General features: G+C 41.8%; 1 protein-coding gene across 1 annotated transcript in view; it reads right to left on the bottom strand.

The window, feature by feature from the left end:
- PPP2R5E (protein phosphatase 2 regulatory subunit B'epsilon) overlaps window positions 1–16,285 on the bottom strand; it is a 141,380-nt gene extending 125,095 nt beyond the window's left edge. Inside the window, exons 1-2 of the mRNA XM_080935203.1 lie at window positions 16,155–16,285; window positions 13,814–13,977 (exon numbers count right to left, since the gene is read on the bottom strand). Of these exons, the coding sequence (XP_080791329.1) occupies window positions 13,814–13,970 (157 nt within the window). The 5' untranslated portion in view covers window positions 13,971–13,977; window positions 16,155–16,285. The remainder of the gene's footprint in view (window positions 1–13,813; window positions 13,978–16,154) is intronic.
- Window positions 16,286–19,972: the final 3,687 nt, after the last annotated feature.

Here is a 19,972-nt window from a genome sequence, read left to right on the forward strand (position 1 = left end):
AAACTAAATTACCAACCATACTTGAACCCAAGCCCTTTCCTACAATAAGCTTGTTCCCCAAAGGAAGCAAAGTTGAGTGTTACAGCAAACCACTTGTAGTGTGCCAAGCCTTCCTTCCTGTGTCTGGCACACCTTTTCTAAAACAGAGTAACTCACCTTGGCTTTCTACTTGGCCTTCTTCCAACTCCTGGAATCCTGACCTAGGCCATTCTCCACCACTCTAAGGGCTTTAAAGCTGGCCAAGTCCTGTAATCCCCTTAAAATTTTCAAGGTTCTTCAAGTCAGTAGTAAGATGGCTCACTCAGTGTACCATCCCAACAAAGTACAAGCAACATCTTACATTAGCCCCAGGTCTCACCTGGCTTCATTTATTAATGGCTATAATAGAGAAGGCTGGGCTCCCAAAACACTCACACACACACACACACACACACACACACACACACACACACACACACACACATCCCCCGCCCCCGCCTCAGTAACAAGTCAAAAACAGTATTCCAGCCAAGTGTGAGCTGGTGGATGGCTCAGAGACAGAAAGTGCAAAGCCTAAGTACAGTTTGTAGATATTGATTCTCCAAGTGTCCCCTCTTCCTAAAGGCCTTTGCTTGTGTACCTGCATGTCTGTAGATTTGTCTAGCAGCCAGAATACAAACTGAGTTCTACTTTACTGATGAGAGTAAGCAACTACCAAGATAAGTTTGAGAACCTGCCCAGGTAGACAACTAATTACTAAAATTCATGTACCCATCAATAAGTTTGCCTTTTACCTATAAGTCTATAAATGGAATTACCCTGGAATGTAACTCTGACCACTCTAGGTGCTGATCCTCACAAGCAGTCTGTCTCAAGCTGGCAGTAATAACAATTATTCCATCAGAGCCAGTCCTCCAGTCTGCTCTTAAGCCTAATTCTCACAGCTCTATATGTTCCACTTCTTCCACTTCTTCCTTAAATGGGAATAATTCATATAATGTATTAAAGGAACAAATGCCAACTGAAAAAGACTAATAAGTACTTTCCCATTGCACAGTTTTTCTGATAATTACAACCATTAGTATTCTTCTTTTTCTACAGTATGCCCAGCACTGCCTGAACCAAATACTTCTGGGCATTTTATCTGACTCTCTCAAGTAGGTCCTATTACTTTTCCATTTCAAAGTAGAAAAGGTGAAACACCAGCAAGAAATAAACCCAGATTTCCAAGTACATGTCACAGCCATACTACAATCTTACTACAGGGAAGCACACAAGCAAGAAGGTTTTCATGACGTACTTAGGTCTACTGCAACATGAAAATAAGAACCCATATTCTGAAGAGAAAAAAACCTTCAATTATAAAATATTGAAACAAAATCTTAATTAGAAGGGATAACTTTACAAACCTAAGAACAATCCTAGGCCTTTTCTTAAAAAAATCATCCAAAATTTCTACTGATCTTTTTTCAAGCACTAAAAAATTTAATTTCTAATGATGTCAGTATGTTTTATAATGTAAGTTTTATGAATGAAAAAATTTAGCTATATGAACATCACTTCAAAAGTCCATCGAGTACTTGGATTCACTGTTCTCGACAAGCCATGTGAAGAAAGTTCAGTGATCTGATCAACCCACAGCCAGTCTCAGACCAGCAAAAACCAGCCTCTTTGTACCTTTATCTGCACCTCTGCAGCACAAAGTCATGAACCAAAGACAGCCTCTAAGTCTGTCACAGGGGAGATACAAGTCCTCCTTCCTCCAGAAGACACTGATTCCTTTTGGCCCTGAAACACTTAGATTACCTCAGCACAAGGTCATGTGCAGGACTTTAGATAAGCACTCAAATTTGATCCTTTAAAAATAAAAAGGAGTTGCCAGCACAGTAGCCCATGCCTTTAACCCCGTCTCACAAAAAGAAAAAAAAAAAATAACAACAAAAACCAAAATATTAACAAAAAGGTTTCAAGGCTAGAAAGATGGTTCAATGGTTAAGAACTGTTGAGGACCCAGTTCAGTTCCCAGCACCCATGTGGCAGCTCACAACCATCTCTAACTCAGGTCTCCAGGATGGAGCACTTCTGATCTCCAAGGGCACCAAACACATATATGTGCTTTACATATATCTAAAAGGTTTTATCAAATACGTTTAGAAGTTGGTATCAAGAATAACATAAAATTTGCATTAAATCTTATCTTTAATAAAACTAGCTTTTTCTTTTACTTCACTATTTCAGACAAAAAAAAAACAAGTATCAATCTTACTATTACTTACCAAGCAAACTGTCAGCAATATGTCAACAGGGTACTATTACTAAGAAATAGTTACTGAATGCCAACTATGTAAAATTATTTTAACAGCAATTGATGGAAATAAATAATCTACAACAAAAATTACATTTTAATCATGAAAGAAAATGGACAACAAACAAGGTAACAAAGATCAATTTTCTGATCACAGAAATATTTGGAAGCTGGTAGTGGTGTTCACCTTTAATCCCAGCACTCAGGAGGCTGAGGTAGGCAGGCCACTGTGAGTTCCAGGTCAGCCTGGTCTACAATGTGAGTTCCAGGACAGCCAGGAAACACAGAAACCGTGTGTGTGTGTGTGTGTGTGTGTGTGTGTGTGTGTGTGTGTGTGTGTGTGTGTGTGTGTGAAAAAAGATAGGAAGGTGGATTGTGGGCATGGTGTCTCACAGAAGCAATCCTAACACCCAGGCTGAGGCTACAGGATCAACAGTAGTTCAAGGCTAGCTAGAACTACATGAGCCTGCCAAATATATGTGTGGTGTGTGTATGTGTATATGTATATATACATGTATGTATGTATATATTTTATACATACATATATACACATGAAACATGTAAAGGGTATAAGTAAGAAATTCAAGGTCATCTTCAAGTACATAAAAAGTTTGAACTCAGCCTGAGCTACAAGAGAACCTCCAAAAAGAATGAAAGATAAGGAGGGAAGGCAGGGTAAGAAACTTGAAAGAGGTCTCATTTGAACTAAAACTTGAAGCAGTCAAGGAAGAAAGTTCTACACATAAAGGAACTGGCTCACATTCACCTGGTACTTCAGTATTTATATGACCTGTCTTGGTGACATCCTAGAAAGACCCATGCAATTATTAATTCTTTTTGTAGTTTAAAATGCTTTACACATAAACATGCACGTCACCAACACAATAACAAATACCAAGGATAACTCCTGGCATGCCAGTTTAAGCCAAGGCATTTGTCTAATGAAAGGGAGCAAGAACTGAAGGGATGAGGCTGTGATAACCAGGCAAAAGCAACAAATTCTCTCCTTCAAAATGAAAATCTACACAAGGGAACTTTGCCATTCTAGAAAGCTTTTGAAACTGTGCACAGTGCACAAACTCCCAACTCGAAGGAACCAAAGAACTGCTGCAAATTCTACAAAGTTGGGGGCAAAAACATGATGTCACAAATGGAAATTCCACCTGACCTTATGCAACATTTGGGTTGCAGTCAAAATATGTATATTCTCTAAATATTATCTGAGATTACTCGTGTGCTATATTTATAAGTTATAAATGAAACAAAAGAAATTTATGTTTAGACTTAGGGCTAATTTTCAAGACATCCAGATATAGCAACCTTTGAAGAACACAGATTTAAGCTATATATGTCCACTTAACATGTAGAATATTTTTAAGAAATAAGAAATTTGTAACACTTTTTAAAAATAGGCAAAAAAAAAAAATTCATAGCCTAGAGATACCAAGACCTAAGGAAAAATGTCATGAGTGCATAAAATTTATAATACAGCATCATCTACTTTATTACTCACTACCACAAAATATGCATAAATCCTATACAAAGTTAACATTTGTCAAAACTTGGAAACATATGCACAAATTATACAGTACTTAAACCAGATGAAGTAGTGCAAGCATAATCCCAATTACTAAAGAAGCTAAAGGAGATGATGGATCACAAGTTCGAAGCTAGTCAGGATCAAAAAAAAAAAAAAAAAAAAAAAAAAAAGAGGGGCTGGAGAAATGGCTCAGTGGTTAAGAGCACCAACTGCTCTTCCAAGGACCTGAGTTCAATTCCCAGCAACCACATGGTGGCTCACAACCATCTGTAACAAGATCCAGTGCCCTCTTCTGGTGTGTAAGAAGACAGTGACAGTGTACCCCATATATGAAATAAATAAATAAATCTTTTTTAAAAAAAGTAAAATATCTGAATCTCTGGTGGAAAAAAAACTGGAATAATAAGACCTTGTGTTTAGAGCAAGCAAACCCATTATTAAATCCTAACTACATAAAATTAGCCACAGTCCATACTATATTACTATAATTTCATATGCACCTCCTACTGCTCCTGCTGTGAACTGTGAGTTGCCAGTATGCCAATATCTGCTTAAAGCTGTGACATCTGCAGTAAGTAGTCCATCTTCCTGGTTAATTACAACAGGAATAAATTATGGTCTCCTATGTTTCTCATGCCCTTTGCATCACAGTATATAACTCATACAACTCATAAAAATGTATGACAATCAACAATCTGTGTTAGGACTTCTGGTCAACAGCACACTAATAGGAAAATTTTGGAGAAATGAAATTTACAATTTTGGAGAAATGAAATTTACAGTCAGAAGCAAGAGTAGACCAGAGAGCCCTGAACAACCCTACCACAGTCACATCTCAGAGACAGCCATTCACTACCATCCAACTGTGAGCAACAGGACCAAAACCTAGCAGCCACCAGCCCCAACCCTCAGCACTGCTCACAGAGAGCACCACAGACAGCAGCACAGGGGTAGTGGCTTGGTAGCCTCATGCTGGTAGCACCTGCTGGCAGCATCAAAAGGTTTTATTAAGAAAATATGTAGCATTCATCAACAGAATGAAGCTAAGGCTTCATTTTTGGCTTCAGATATATGTCTACCATACTGCCAGTCTAGAAGAATAATCTCAGAAAATAATAGGGCCATACAAACACTAGCATTTCACATTACTGATGATGGAGAGTGGGAAGATATTCATTTAGCAAATCTTACAGACCATTGCACACGTCCAGTTCAAGCCAGTGACCTCACTGAAGATTCTACCCATGCACAGGGCCAGAAGAAGCACTAGAATTATGAAAGTAGGAGAGAAGAATGAGGAAACTCTCCTAAAGGAAGGAAAAAGGCTCCTACCTTACTATGTGCAGAGACACCCTTCCCATGATGCTCTACCACAGTATCCCAAGCTCTTGTGTTGGGAGAAGTGATGGGCGAAGCTGACAATCAGGCTGCAGGAAAATAAGGTAAACCAGAGAGACAGAATATACAACAAAGGAGAATAGTCTGCAGTTCTGCAGGGGCCATTCATGCCAAAGACAGCCTAAAGAAGGTGGTAATGAAGAAGATAAGGAAAACCAAGATGAGACCCCCCCCCCAAAGTCAACAGTTCCCTCAAAATTCTATCACATCACAATTTCCAATGCAGATACTCTGATAACCTTAACCTACCAACAGCAAATAGACAAAAGCTGAGAACATGTCCAGCTGGGAGGCTGAGAAGAGCAAGGCTGCATAAATGTTGAATCACCACCTCTACCATCTGGTCATCCAGTAAGAAAAAAATAAACATGAAATTCCAGTATCAAGACAAAAGGTTTTGATTATTTTTACTTAAACATGTCTCTTTTTAATAGTAACCATGTTGAAGTCTGTTTTTCCTCAATCCATTTTCAAGGGTCTTTAAATTGTTTCCTATTTAACCAATTTAAAATCTTAAGGTTTCATTTTAGATTTATTGTAAGTGTGGGGCAATGGGCTGTGAAAGGTACCCTGATTCACAGTCCAGGTAAGTGGAAGCCCCAGGGACTCTAAGGAACAGTAGGTAGCTTCCTAATCTCCTTGGAGATCAGGCCCCACTCACCAACTACAGCCTCCCAAAGCCCCCTGTAGAGAGGTTTGAGTAGAGTACATCATGCCCCAAGTTCCTCCTCCACAGGTGAGGATGTGACCACACTTCCCATAGGCTCAAACCACACCCCCAAATATGTAGATGAGGTATTCCCAAGCTCTCAGGCCAAGCCAATAGGAAGTACCTGTGGTCAGACCCTAAACCATCCTAAAACTGTATTTAAGAATCCTATCCAGGGGCTGGGAAGATGGCTCAGTGGTTAAAAACACTGACTGCTCTTCCAGAGGTCCTGAGTTCAAGTCCCAGCAACCACATGGTGGCTCACAACCATCTGTAATGAGATCTAATACACTCTTCTGGTGTGTCTGAAGACAGCTACTGTGCAAAAAAGAATCCTATCCAGAATGATTAAAGGTAGCACTGCAGCTTGGGAAGAGATCTGCTCTCCCAGAAATCGCCACCAGAAGGTAAGGAAACGGGGGCCAGGCAGCACCAGCAGCACAGGCAGCAGAAACGGTTCTCCCCTCCCTGCTCCAGTCCTCTCCCCTTTGCCTGAACCCACACACCTAACCAGAAAAGAAATCTCCGAGTAAGGCCGTCTGGAACACAGGTCCACATAAAAGTATCTCATCTGCAGCAACACAGGTCCACATAAAAGTATTTCACCTGCAGCATCATGTGGCCCACAGGAGTCAGAAGAAGGCACTGGATCTCCTAGAACTATGGATGGTTATGAGCCACTACATGGGTGCTTAACCACTGAGCCATGTTTCTAGGCAGGTTAGGTTAGGTTAGGTTAGGTTAGGTTAGGTTTGGTTTTTGAGTCAGAATTTCACTGTGTGTCTGGAAACTTACTCTGTAGACCAGGCTGGTCTCAAACTCAGAGACCTCCCTGCCTCTGCCTAAAATGTGCTACAATTAAAAGTATACACTACCATGCCTGGCTAAGAATTTCATTTTTAATTTACAATAAAAAGTTTACATTTGGACTTTTCCAAAAAATAAAATTAAATTGCTGAACTACTAATAAATGGTAAAATAAACTTTAAATAAATGTTATACTCAGATTTTTCAAATGCACAGGGAAGCTGGAGATGATAACCTCTAATCACTGCATTCAAGAGATACTGTAGACACAAACATTCCAAACTCCACAATCTGAAACACTTCTGCTCAACTGTATTTCAATGAAGGAATATTCAACCCATACTCATCCGACACCATAGAAATGAGTATGAATTCAATCTGGTTTGAAGTCATAAATTATGAACACTCATTTTCTATGTCTTTTGGCCCACATAACTGTATGATAATCCTCTATGCCACAGAAGTAAATAGTTAGGCTCAGTGGTTAGAGGTACTGTCTGCTCTTGCAGAGGACCTGAATTCAGGTCCCACACTCACATTGAGTAGCTTCTGTCTCAAACTCCAGTCTCATGGAATCTAACAGCCTCTCTGGCTTCTGAATCTTGTGCATAGACACTCACGGACACACACATACACACACACATACACACACACACACACACACACACACACACACGTATATAATTAAATAAACCTAAAAAGAAAAAACACTTACTTAAAAGCAAATAAATTGAGTATAATCTTTCACACATAAAAATACAGTTTGACACTTGGCTTTAAGCAGAATCTTTACCATTCCTTTCCTGAAAGAAAAATATTACCATGCTCCTTCCAATGGTGCAGAACAATTTTAGTGTGTGTTAACTTATACATGTTCTTTCAGCTCAAAGCAAAACTCATAGCCATTTTTTAAACCAAACATACACACAAGTTTAGCTACCTACAGAACACAAACCATCAATCTACGATACAAACAGATTAATGATTCTCACTCTTTTTTATATCAGATTATTTCTTTGAGAACCTGAAAATACTATGAAATTGTCCCATTTAGAAATAGGTAAGAGGGACAGGCAAAATGACTTAACAGGCTTACTGTCAAACCTGATGATCAGAGTTCGATCTGTGGAACCCCATGGTAGAAGGAGAAAACCAAATCCCACGAGGTGTCCTCTCACCTCCACACATAGTCCATGGTACACACATGATCATATATATACATGCACATGCATGAGCAAGCACATAAAACAAAATCTTTAAAAAAAAATAAAAGGCTTACTGGACAAGATGCCAGTATGACGATATAAAGCCAAATGTCCAGAGATGTTCAAAACAGCTACTCTAACAAATTCAAAATATTCACAAATTAAATTCTGGCATTGAAAAAAGTTTGTAAGTGCAAAACTATGTGTTTTGAAACACAAAGTTTGAAAACCTTGATTTTAAGTTTTTGCATCAAGAACATCTTAACACTGACATACTGTTCATACTGCCTTCTGAAATGGCAGGGCTAACAGGTGGTACTCAGTGGACCCAGGGGAGAAGGTTTAAGGAACTCCCTTGTCCAGGTCACAACTAGTGGACAAGCACCAATGCCTGCGGCCTAGCAGAGCCTTTTGCATAACACCCTGTCCAACGTGCAAGTACACTGGCTTTGCTACAATACCAGACTGCAGCCTTAAGGAAACGGTTCTTTTCACAAACACATTTGAGTGTTCCAGCCCATTACCAGACCTGCAATTATTCTGCACATCCTACTCTATACTCATAAGGTAGATGTACAAGATAAAAGAATCCACTCATTAGGAAGCACAAAACTAGCTCTAGATGGTAATTTGGAAGATCTTACAAGGTGTCACTCTAAAAATAAAATATGGAAGCTTCATCTTTGGGACTGAAGTTTACGTTTTTAGGGGGCAGAAAGATGGCTCAGTGAATAAAACACTTGCTAGAACTCCAGCACCCACATAAAATCCAGGCAAGTGGGTGGCCCACCTGAAATCCTAGCCCTCAGGAATCAGAGACAGAGGATCCCTAAAGCAAGCTAGTCAGTCAGGCCAGCCAAAGCATGGAGCTCTGAGCTCAAATGAAAGACCCTATCTCAATACATGCAGTGGAGAACCATCTAACTTACAAGAACTCACAAATACAGATACTGGCACTCGTGTGCAGAAATAAGTGTTTCTGTGAGGCTGGAAAGTGGCTGAGGAGTTAAGAAAACCTGGGTTCACATCTCCACACCCACATGGTAGCTCACAACTGCCTGTAACTTAAGTCCAAGAAGATCCAATGCCCTCTTCTGGTTTCTGTGGGCACTGCAAACACATGGTGCACAGACTTAAATACAGGCAAAACAACCATACACATAAATAAAAAGGAAAGGAGTATTTTTAGAAACTGGGCTATAGCTCAGTGACACAGCACTTGCCTGCATGCTAAGTCACCATCATTCCTGAAATATTTGAAAAATCTGCAAAATACTCTGAAAAAATAACTGTGAATCCAGAAATAATGACACTTTCATTATAATCCCTTCAGAGAGGTAGAGTTTTTCAAAATGATTTCACTCAAATCTAAACTTGTAAATGGTCTAAGGAGGAGTAAAGAAAGAAGTAAAGACGTGGGACAGGACAGGGTGAGGGGAACCAACCAATCACTACTGCTGATTTACCTAAGCTCTTGAGTTTGCCTAACCAGAACAACTGACAGGCCTGCCTCCTGGAGCACAGATACAAAGTGCATCCACTACAGCTGTAGGAAGAGGCTTCTTTCTCTTCTAGTTTTTCTGAAGCAGGGTCACATTGTGTGGGCCAGGCTGCCCTCGAACTCAGCTCTGCCTCAGCCTCCCAAGTGCTGCTACTATAGGGGTATGTGCCACTAGTGATGTAGTTCAAATCTTGGCACACATTTTGACTTTATTATAGATAGATAGGTAGGTAGGTAAGCAAGCAAGTAAATAAACAAGCACTAAACTTTTACTGGGATTTTCTTACCAGTAAAATGGGTCCTTCAAAAGTCTTAGGTCACCCAAAAAAAAAAAACTCTGAGAAGTGTAAAAATAGAGAAAATTTAAATATGTCTAAACGGTCAGGATATCATTTCATTAGACACAGCTAAAGTAAAGGTAAGCCACTATATACATATGCACAGGAGCCCATTCTAATGTTGCTTTCTACAGAAAAAAAGAAAAGAAAAACCACCAAGGACTCAAGCTTCAGAAGACCAACTGTTACAAGAAAGGCAAAACAGAAACTTTCTCTTAGTTTTCCATTACCAAGTAATCATACCCTCCATGTGGTATACACACACTGATTCAGGCTAAACACTCACATACATACAATCAAAATACATCATAAAAACAAAATTCGCAAAATCTGATCACAATGCATAGTATATTCAAGCAAGCCTTCTGAATTAGTCAGGGAAATGCTATAGAAAATTAAGACCATATCTACTGTTTAGTATTTATATACAGTTAATTTTGGTTTATTCTATTTTCTCCTAAAATAATACTTAAAAGAAATTCTTCCTTTATGTTTTTTCTATTCAGTACACTACTTCCCAAAAATTGATGAACACATAAGGCAAAAAAACAGAGCCAATCCACTGTGAGGAGCACAGAATTGGGTAAGTAACTCAGTCACTGCGGAAACCAAGCACACACACTCTCAGTCTACACTTGATTCCACTCTTCTCTGGCATCCTCCAGAGAGACACTGAAGCCTAAGTAGAAAGCCCTTGCTAGGCCATGTCCACATCATGTTAGGTATGCAGCAATCACTGTCATGCTGTCTGGACCTCGATTAGTGAGTAGAGTCTGGTCCAGCTGCTCTCTAATGCTCCTCTGCTGATAAATATGCAAAGGTACAAAACCTATTCTTAGAAAAGTTTTAGTGCTACCAGACATAACTTTAAAAATTCAGACAAAGGAGCTGAGTACAATGGAGCTCAACATTAGAGCACTTGCCTAGCATGTACAGGGGCCCTGGGTTCAACCCCCAACACGGAAGGAAAAAAACTATGCATTTATGTATTTGTCCAATAATCTTATAAAGAATGCTTGACATTACTAAGTAGAAAGTAAATGCATATCAGAACTCCAGTAAGCAATGTCACAACCTTGGTGATGCTAGTAAAGGTGTGTGGGGGGGGGGGTTGATGGTAATCCACTGGCGAGGTATGGAGGAGTCAGAAGTCCTGTACACTGATAATGAAAATATAGCTCATATTGAAAACTACAAAAGCAAGGCTATGAAACCTAAACATTATGAGCCAGCAATTCTATAACTATCTATGTGCCCAAAAGAAAGGAAAAGTAGGGTCCTTCAACAGGAACCTACACACTTATGTTTTCATTATTCCCAACAGCTAGAATGAATGGATGGATAGATGGATGGATGGATGAATGGATGGATGGATGGATGGATAGATAGATGATAAACAATATGTGATAGATAGATAGATAGATAGATAGATAGATAGATAGATAGATAGATAGATAGATAGATAGATACTGCTCATTTTAAAGAAAGTAAAATGCTCATCCATCTATAATGTGAGTTCCAGGTCAGCCAGGGCTATAAAGCAAGACTGTCTCAAAAAATGGAGGAAAAAGAGGAAGAGGAAGAGACAAGGGAGGAAGGGAGGAATAGATGGATGTGTACTGATGAACTAGTAATCCAGGTTGGCTGGTTTCCTCTCATCTACTAAAGATGTAGTTGCTGGGGGCTCGGAGGTAATAGAAGGGTACAGAGAGCATGAAAAGATGGTGGATGAATGGTTGTAATAGATAACTCAACAATAAGAACATACTTCCTGCCACTGAATTGAAACCTTAAAAATGGTTAATGAGCTGAGCCTAGTGGTGCAAACTTTTAATCCCAAGACTGGTTCATGGAGCATTTATGTCTATTTTAACTGTGCATGATTACAGTGGGAGGAGAGAAGATTAAGATAACATGCACTCAGACTTTTCTCCTACAAGCCTCGTTACACCTTTCCATGAATGCACAGTTAATTCGAGTGACTACGTGAGCCCTACAGAATGAATATAGTGATTCTCTAAACCTAAATGTTTAACCTGGGCTTGCTGGAAGTTATCCCCCAACACAGACATCAATAGCTATCCCATGTCTTCTACAGATTAAATAGGTTGAATATGTCTCCCGACCTTTGCATTTATTCCCTAGAATTTTCCTTTATATTTTTTCTATAACTTCATACAAACTATTCTCATTTTTACTAGCAAAATCTTAAGTCAAAAACCTTCTACCCAGGTATGGAGACACATGCTAAGAAGGCAGAGACATGCAATCTCCGATTTTCAGGCCAGCTACACAGTCAGACACTGTCTCAAGAAAGAAGGGGGGGTAGACAGAGAGAGGAAAAAAGTATTCTCTCCCTCCTCTTTCCTACTTGGCAGACAGATCGTCCTTCCCCCCTTTCTTTTCTCAGTGCTGGAACTCAAACCCAAAGACTCAGGATGCTGGGCAAGAGCCCTCCTGCTATGCACCTTCTACCTCATACACCATCCTTCCATTCATCAACATGAATATACTTTCAACCACTTTCAAGTACAAACACTGCAATCTTACTTATGAATTTCTCCTCTTTAAAAAAAATGTTTCCAGTGGTACAAGCCTTGGATCCCAGTACTAGGGAGCCAGAGGCAGGTGAATCTCTGAGTTTGAGGTCAGCCTGATCTACAGAGCATGTTCCTGGATAATCAGGGTTATACAGAGAAATTCTCTCAAGAGAAAAAAAGAAAGAAAAAAGTGTTCCCATAGGAAAATCAGACACCTGAAAAACCCTCAGCCACAAATGAGGATCACATCAGCCATTCTTATACCTTCTGATTCCACACACTGCTATGGAAGTATGCCTTTAGCCAACTGTGATGGCACACATCCGTGATCCCAGAATTCAAGAGAAAGATAATAAGATCACTGCAAATTCAAGGCCAACCTGGTCTAGGCTACATAGCACAACTCTATCTCAAAAATCAGGAGGAAAAGGAAAGGGGAGGGGAGAGAGAGAGGGAGGGTACACTTACCAGGCTCTCTGGTCTCTAAGCTACTAAAGTTCTTTATATTGTTTGTGCCCCCTTCTTTCTTATCCTTAAATACTTGGACAAAAATTCACCTTCAAAGATAGAGTCTGATGTCTATATTATACCAGCTATTAATATATTTCCAATAATTCCTTTTCACCAACAGGAAGCACACATTAAAATTAAAAGACAGAATAACCACATACCAAAATAAAAATAAAAGGTACAATTCAGAGAGAAAGAAGAAAGACTAGTGCTCACATCAAAACCTCACTCTTAAGACAGGCCTGGTAGTACACACCTCTGATCCCAGCACTTGGGAAGTAAAGGAAAAAGATCAGCAGCTCAAAGCCAGTTTTAAGGCAAAGGCCACAGGGTTCAAGGCAGCCTTGGCTACATAAAACTGTGTCCAAAAAAAATGAAAATCGTTCTCTAAATGTACTGTATCATGCAAATACAATCACTATAAACTTATACATGTACTAGGTAAAAATACAAATGCATGTTTGTATTTCCAAACTCCACTTCTTTTAATGCAAGTTAGTACCTGTTTTACTGGGGTCTACTTTCCAACCAAGAAAGTGCAATTAATACATGTCAATAAGCAAATCAAGAACTGAAACAGATACGGTCAATGAGACTGTTCAGCAGATAAAGGTGATTGCTGCCAAACAGAACCACCTGAGTTACTCCTGAAACCCATGTGGTATAAGTAGAAAACCAACTCCCACCAACTGTCCTATGATTGTCACATGTGCATAATGTGCAAGTATACACACACACACTCGCACACACACACCAATGTTGGGAGGGGGAAAAAGACATTTCTGCCACTTAGTTTTCCAGCTGAATTCACCTACAGAATGGTAAGTCTCTTTGAATGAGCCCTTTAATAAGATTGGATAGACCTGGTCACATACCAGGAACCTGTGGGCCTGAAATCTCTCCACCCTTCACAGATATGAAACACTATGAAGATACTGAAGGATGAGGAAGGTAAGAAAATTCACCTACTCATGGTCTTACCTTTCAGCAGTGGCAGAGGTGTGAGCTCAATGGGCTTGCCTTGAGACCTAAACTGGGAGGAGCTTTGCGACCTCTTCTGTCTGGCTTTTCTGACGGACTTCCGAGAAAATCCGTCTACTTTATCCACTGATGGAGGAGTAGTTGGTGCTGAGGACATATCCCTACTGAAGAGAAAGAGATAACATGAACATGCTTCCATGGTGAAAGTATTCTTGCAAGTTATATACATCTTAAAATTCCCATTATACAATATTCGTGAAAATGGGAATATGTACCGAAAAAAATTTAAAAATCAATTACAAAAAGTCTTGCTGCTGGGCAGTGGTAGTGCATGCTTTAATCCCAGCACACAGGGGGCAGAGGCAAGTAGACCTCTGAGTTTGAGGGCAGCCTGGTCTACAAAGTGAGTTCCAAAACAGCCAGGGCTACCTATTGTCATTTAAAAAGATGTTCACCTGGACCTCAAGTCTCTATACTGTCTGCCCATTTTAATTGCATAGCTCTTTCCATCTTGGGATTCCTCAAGTCATTTTGGAGCTACTCTGATGCTGGAAAACATCCACAGAAACATTTTCCTGACATATTTAATATTATGAATGGGCTAAAATCCTCTTGCACTTCAAGAATCTAAACAAATGAAGCCAGGTGTAGCAGCCAGTAACCCCAGCACTCAAAGGCAGGAAAGGTTATAAGTTCAAGGCTAGCCTACACATAACAAGCTCGACTCCAACCCTGGGATACACAGTGAGAGGAAATCCTGCCTCAGGAAAAAAAAACGAGACAAACCACCCCAGTATCTGACAGTAAGGTGATTCCTGACACTAAGTGTACTTTCCACTGACACTTTCTAAACAGGACCTTTGGTGCAATGTGCTGTGCTGGCTGTTATGAACCACCCCGTGCAAATGAGGACAGGCTAGATTGCTTGAATGAGAACGCACAAAAGGCATGATTAAAATTATTTAAAGAAGGCTTTTCAAATAAAGCCATCTGAAGTTATTATAGTTGACTAAACAAAACTAGGATAAAACCCAACACCAAGTTGAACTGAAAACATAACTTCACAGCCTTCCAAGATGGAGTTTAAGTTCAAATATTGTGTTCCATGAAACCAACAGAGCTGACCAAACGTCGCTCTGCAATTTTTTTATATTCTGAAATTATTCAAAGGAAGGATAGATGCTCAAAATCCCAAGCATTTGAGCTCAGTCTCCTTCACCAAACTAAACAGATGCCAGTACCATTCGGGCTCCATACAAGATTAATGGCAGACAGGAGCGACAGAATGCATTCAACACAGTGCTCCGATCAGCTACTCAAGTGTCATACCAACACCTAAGACAATTGCTTTTTTTTAACTTCCACAGAGTAAGTTGTCTCCCCAATATGTAAGACTAAACAGAACCTGGATTACCTGGATTCAATGAAAATAACATAAACATGGGAGGGGGTGGACAATATTAAGATTTAGTCTGGAATTTTGAGGACTTCTTGGTTCTTTCATTAGAAAGTTATTGTTTTCTTTTAACTCTAATTTGGCTTTAAATATAATGTGACATATAAAAAACGGAATAGTAAATTATAAATACTATCGAAAATATCAGACCTCAGCAAGAAGTTCCACATCACACCGGTACGCTGTAAATTTAGGGACGAATATTGCAATCTCATCTGGGAATTATTTAGATTTCATTCTAACCCTAGCAACACAGATTTCTGTAAGCCTCGTTGCCCCATCACTCATTCTATCTCTGTTTCTCTTCTCTCATCTCCAACGATGATCTATAGGTAGCTTTCCTTTTCATCATTTGCCTCTTATGCGCGCAGCTCTGAATAAATGTCAAGGATCTCAACTCTAAAGCATTGCAGAACTGATGATAACCGCGGGGTCCCTGCAAAGCCCAGTGAAACAGGTTTCACCTGGGCCACTGCGCCCAAGGCTTTAGCATTCTGCAAAGAGCAGGCAACTGGGGCTTTTCCAAGGGGAAGGCATGAAATCAGGGAAGTGGCCTGTTTGTCCGCAGGTATGCTCACATAAACCCCAAGCCCTGGAGAAGCTGCGCGGCCACGGAATCTTCCTCCCTACTCCCCCGCCCCCGCCAATGGAAGGGGGGGCAAGAAAACGCCTCAAAAGCGGGAGGGAAAGGGGCTGGCGAGGCCGAGTAGAAGAGAGGTGCTGGCCTCCAAAGCCTCTGCAGGTAGATCAGACAAGTGGGCCGGGCGCTTGCTCCCGCTCACCCCACCCCACCGCAACCCTCGGCCACTCCGGTCTGGCCTTCCCGAGCCCGCCACTCCGCAGGTTCCCCGGGAGGCAAGCCGCCGGACCCGAAGCTGAAGTTACCTTGAAGCTCCTGGGGAAGAATCGGAAGATGATCTGTAGCTGCGCGGAGTGGGCTGCGAGCTAGGGGCCGCGGCGGGGGCGGGCGGCGGCCCGGGACGCACAGGGGGAGGTCCGGGCAGCAGTGGAGAGCCCGGGGCTACTACGGCCGACCAGGGCGACGTCCCTCCGGTTCCGCGGTAGCGGCAGTGTTTCTAGGCCTCTCGGCTGGCCCCGAACCTCGGCGCTCCGGCAGTGGCAGCGGCGGCCTCACGAGCCTTCCCCGCGGGCCCGTCCCATCAAATCGGCACCGACCCGGTTGCGGCTCGGCCGGCGGCTCTTCGTTCACATTCCCGGCGGGCGGCGCCTCTGCTCGTTGCACCGGACCCGGCGGCGGCGGCGACGCGGGGAGGGGGAGGAGGGAGGAAGCCTGGGTTTGCAGCGGCAGCAAGCGCAGGAGTCGGGAGGAAGAGTTGGAGCCGCCTGAGCCGCCGCTGCCAGAGCCGCCGTTCGCTACCCGCGCAGGGTCCCCGTCAATGCCCCTTTCTCTCTCCTATTGTCAATATCACCGGGCGGCTGAGTCCATGGCACAGGCGCAACCTAACCTCCTGGCTAGCAGAGCCCGCCTCTGACGCCCGCCCACTGGAGACTTCAAACGGGAAGCGAGACTTCATTGGCCTCCGCGCGCCTTCACTCCCAGGCTAGCATGTTCGGCTGAGAGCTGATCGGGGATTGGCGGCGCGGGGGGGGGGGAGGCGGAGAAACAGGAGGGTGTGAAGAGACCGGTCCGTGGATTGGGCGAGGCACGGGGGACCCGGATGCTACCGCCAGCTCGGGCGACCGAGCCGCCGCTTCCGCCAGGGCACCTGAACTGGGGAACTGCGGCGTCTGCTAGGCCTGAGGGGAATGCGGCGGGTGCGTCCGAGACTGGAGCTTCCGCCTGACGAGACCCGGTGGACAGCGACCGTCTTCATCCTTGATTCCGAGGGCCACAGTGCGGCAATACCTGTGCCTCAGGGTTCATCCCGCAGAGCCCCACTCAGCACGGAACCCACGGTCCCCTTTGCCCTGTGTAAACGCGGCTCTGGAAGCCGGCCGAAAAACCCTCCAGTGGCCTTCGCTCAACCGGTGGGAAGCCTGGACACTGGTTGGACTCTCACCTGGTCTCCCCTAAAAGTCAGTTTTGAGTATCAGCTCCTTGATGCCCCAGCCAGTCTCCGCAGGGGCCGTGCTCCGGTAGTTTATGCAGATGGCAACCCTGCAGTCCCCCATTCAGAATACCCGCATTCGCCCTTTCAGGACTCCGAACTACCCAGCTCCCAACTTGACAGATTTTAATTGACAGTTTGATTCTGAGTTTAAACAGAAGCTTACCTCTAACTAGAACGAGTACTAATATACATAAATATTTTTGCATCATTGGTGAGCCCTAGGCCAAATGGTACATTTCCAAAGAATATTCTTAGACTATCAATTTGAATGCAGTCTACATAATAGTTGGAGAAAAAAAAAAATCCTTCAGACTAACTACAAGGATCAAAAACCAGTTGCAGTTGCTCAAAATTTGGAAATCTAGGAGGGGATATACAGAACAAATAATAATGCTCATAATCCATAAATCCAAGATAACCACTGTCATATGGATGTAGCTTTAGTATTGTATTTCATATATATATATATATATATATGCTTCATCCTGTAGCTGAGCTTTTCCTCTCAGTATCGAGTTCTGTACAGTTACGGAATAGACATTTATACAGCTCTGTTCCATACCCACGAGTAACAACAATGCATTTTCGTTTCTGGTGTGTTGCAAATTTCTACCCAATTGGGTCAAAAAATAATAATTCTTTGCTATGAAAGAGAATGTTCCTGCCCTGAACTGAAATGGGAAAGATGGCTTAAATAAAAGCAGGCTCCCCCTATTGACTCCAGAAGATAAGCAGCTGGCTGAGTGTCCATCTTTACTCTAATAAAGTTCACTACCCCATACTGAATGATTATATGGGATTCCAGTCTAGTTCCTACTTCAAGTAACGTATATTTCCATACTTCAACCTTTAGAAACGTTTAATAGCCTAACCAAGCAGAGCCTGTTTTCTGATCGGTAAATGCAAAATTAAAACCAAGAAAGATTTTGAAGCCAGCTCAATTTCCCTTGGCAACAGTTGAACCGTTAAAAAGTAGTGCACGTTTGAAATGCTCACAGCTGTTGCTTAGAACATTTCACATTTTGTAGAGTGAAGATTTTGCTTGCAAATTATGGATGACTATGAAGACAATTCATTTCAAAGTCATTTCATTTTCTATAAAATAGCTGAGCAACTGAAATGAGAAGGTCTTTTTTAATATGGAAGCATCCTTGCCTGTGTGAGGTTTGTTCTCTGGGTCAATAATCTCAGAAGGAGATCTATAGATCCCAGGAAAGTGGGGCATTCTCCAAGGATAGTGCAGGGCAATCAATTTGCAATGTAGAAGATAAAATGAGGGCACCTATGCTTAAGTTTAAGAGGCGGCATTAAGGTCAATATTCTATATACAGAAGGAATGGCCCATTGGCTAGAGCACTATAGATGTCCTCAGGGAAAAGCAGGAAGTACCCACCCGCAGAGGATAGCAGAGAGGGTCTCTTCTATTTGTTATGACATTCTGTATGCTAAACAATACATTCAGCAAGTGTATTGTTTAGGTTTAATTAAACTAAACCTACAAAGCAGACAAATGACCTTACAAGGGTCTCACAAGAGAACAACAGAAAAAGCAAATACTAGAAACATCTATTATAAAATCTTTGACAACCCTCCTTCATAGTTAAAGTGACAATCTAATAAGTCCAACCATATTTTAACTCAAATTTCTCAAAATAATTAGATGTACGTTCACATCCACTATTACCAGCAGTGAGCCATATCCTAAGAAAAAGTGTTGTGACCAAGTTAGAAGGTAATGAAGCTGATGTGTGCCTATTTTATGAACAAATGTACATATATTTAGAATATGTGCTCCCAAAAAATGTGTGAAGGACGATACATGAACAAAGAAATTTGGTAACTACTATTTCAGAAATGAACAGAGAGACATTATAGCCATGAGGAGGCCACTATCAAGTGACAAAATTTAGTTCATTGTTACCACATGAATGTATCCACGATCCAGATCTCAAAGCTGAGCTTGTGGAGATCTATCTGTTGGCAGCCTGACCCCATGATTAGAAGGCACAGGATATCAGGTGGTAGCTACGTAGTGACAAATTGAAGCATCATAGAATGGGTTATCCCTCACTCATCTTCAAAGGTAAATTAGTCTCATTTGCTGGGGGTGAGGGGGTGCAGAGGGGGGGAGCAGGAGTCCACGAAGCTGGTTACAGACTGAGATAAGACTGGGAAAGCTATGGCAACAGCTGCTTAGGACAACAGTGACAGGTGTAATCTACACAGCTACTATACTCGAGGAACTAATGTCATGTTTCTTTGCACTGCATTTATCCACTAGGAAACACCTTCAGCAGTGACATTTTCTTGAATTATAATTTTAGTACTGCAATTACATTTTCAGATGTGCTTCAAAAGTCATAGCTCCTTTACAGCTTTCCATGTGGCTAACGTGGCTAACCATGGCTCAAGATGTAAAGGGTTATGTGTTCTCATCTCTACATAGCAATCTGAACTGTAATCCAAACTGATAGGAGTGACTAAGAACCTTTGCACTGTCTCATTGGGAGTTTCTGTGACAAGGAAAAGAAAAAAGAAAAGGAAGCTTTATTATGGCTGGTGGGGGGAAAAGGAGGGAGGGGCTGGGGACATGACTCTATCCATAAAATGCCTGCCCTGAAAGTATAAGAC

Source organism: Micromys minutus (genome assembly GCF_963924665.1).
Source record: "Micromys minutus genome assembly, chromosome: 1".
In the NCBI taxonomy this organism is placed as follows: domain Eukaryota; kingdom Metazoa; phylum Chordata; class Mammalia; order Rodentia; family Muridae; genus Micromys; species Micromys minutus.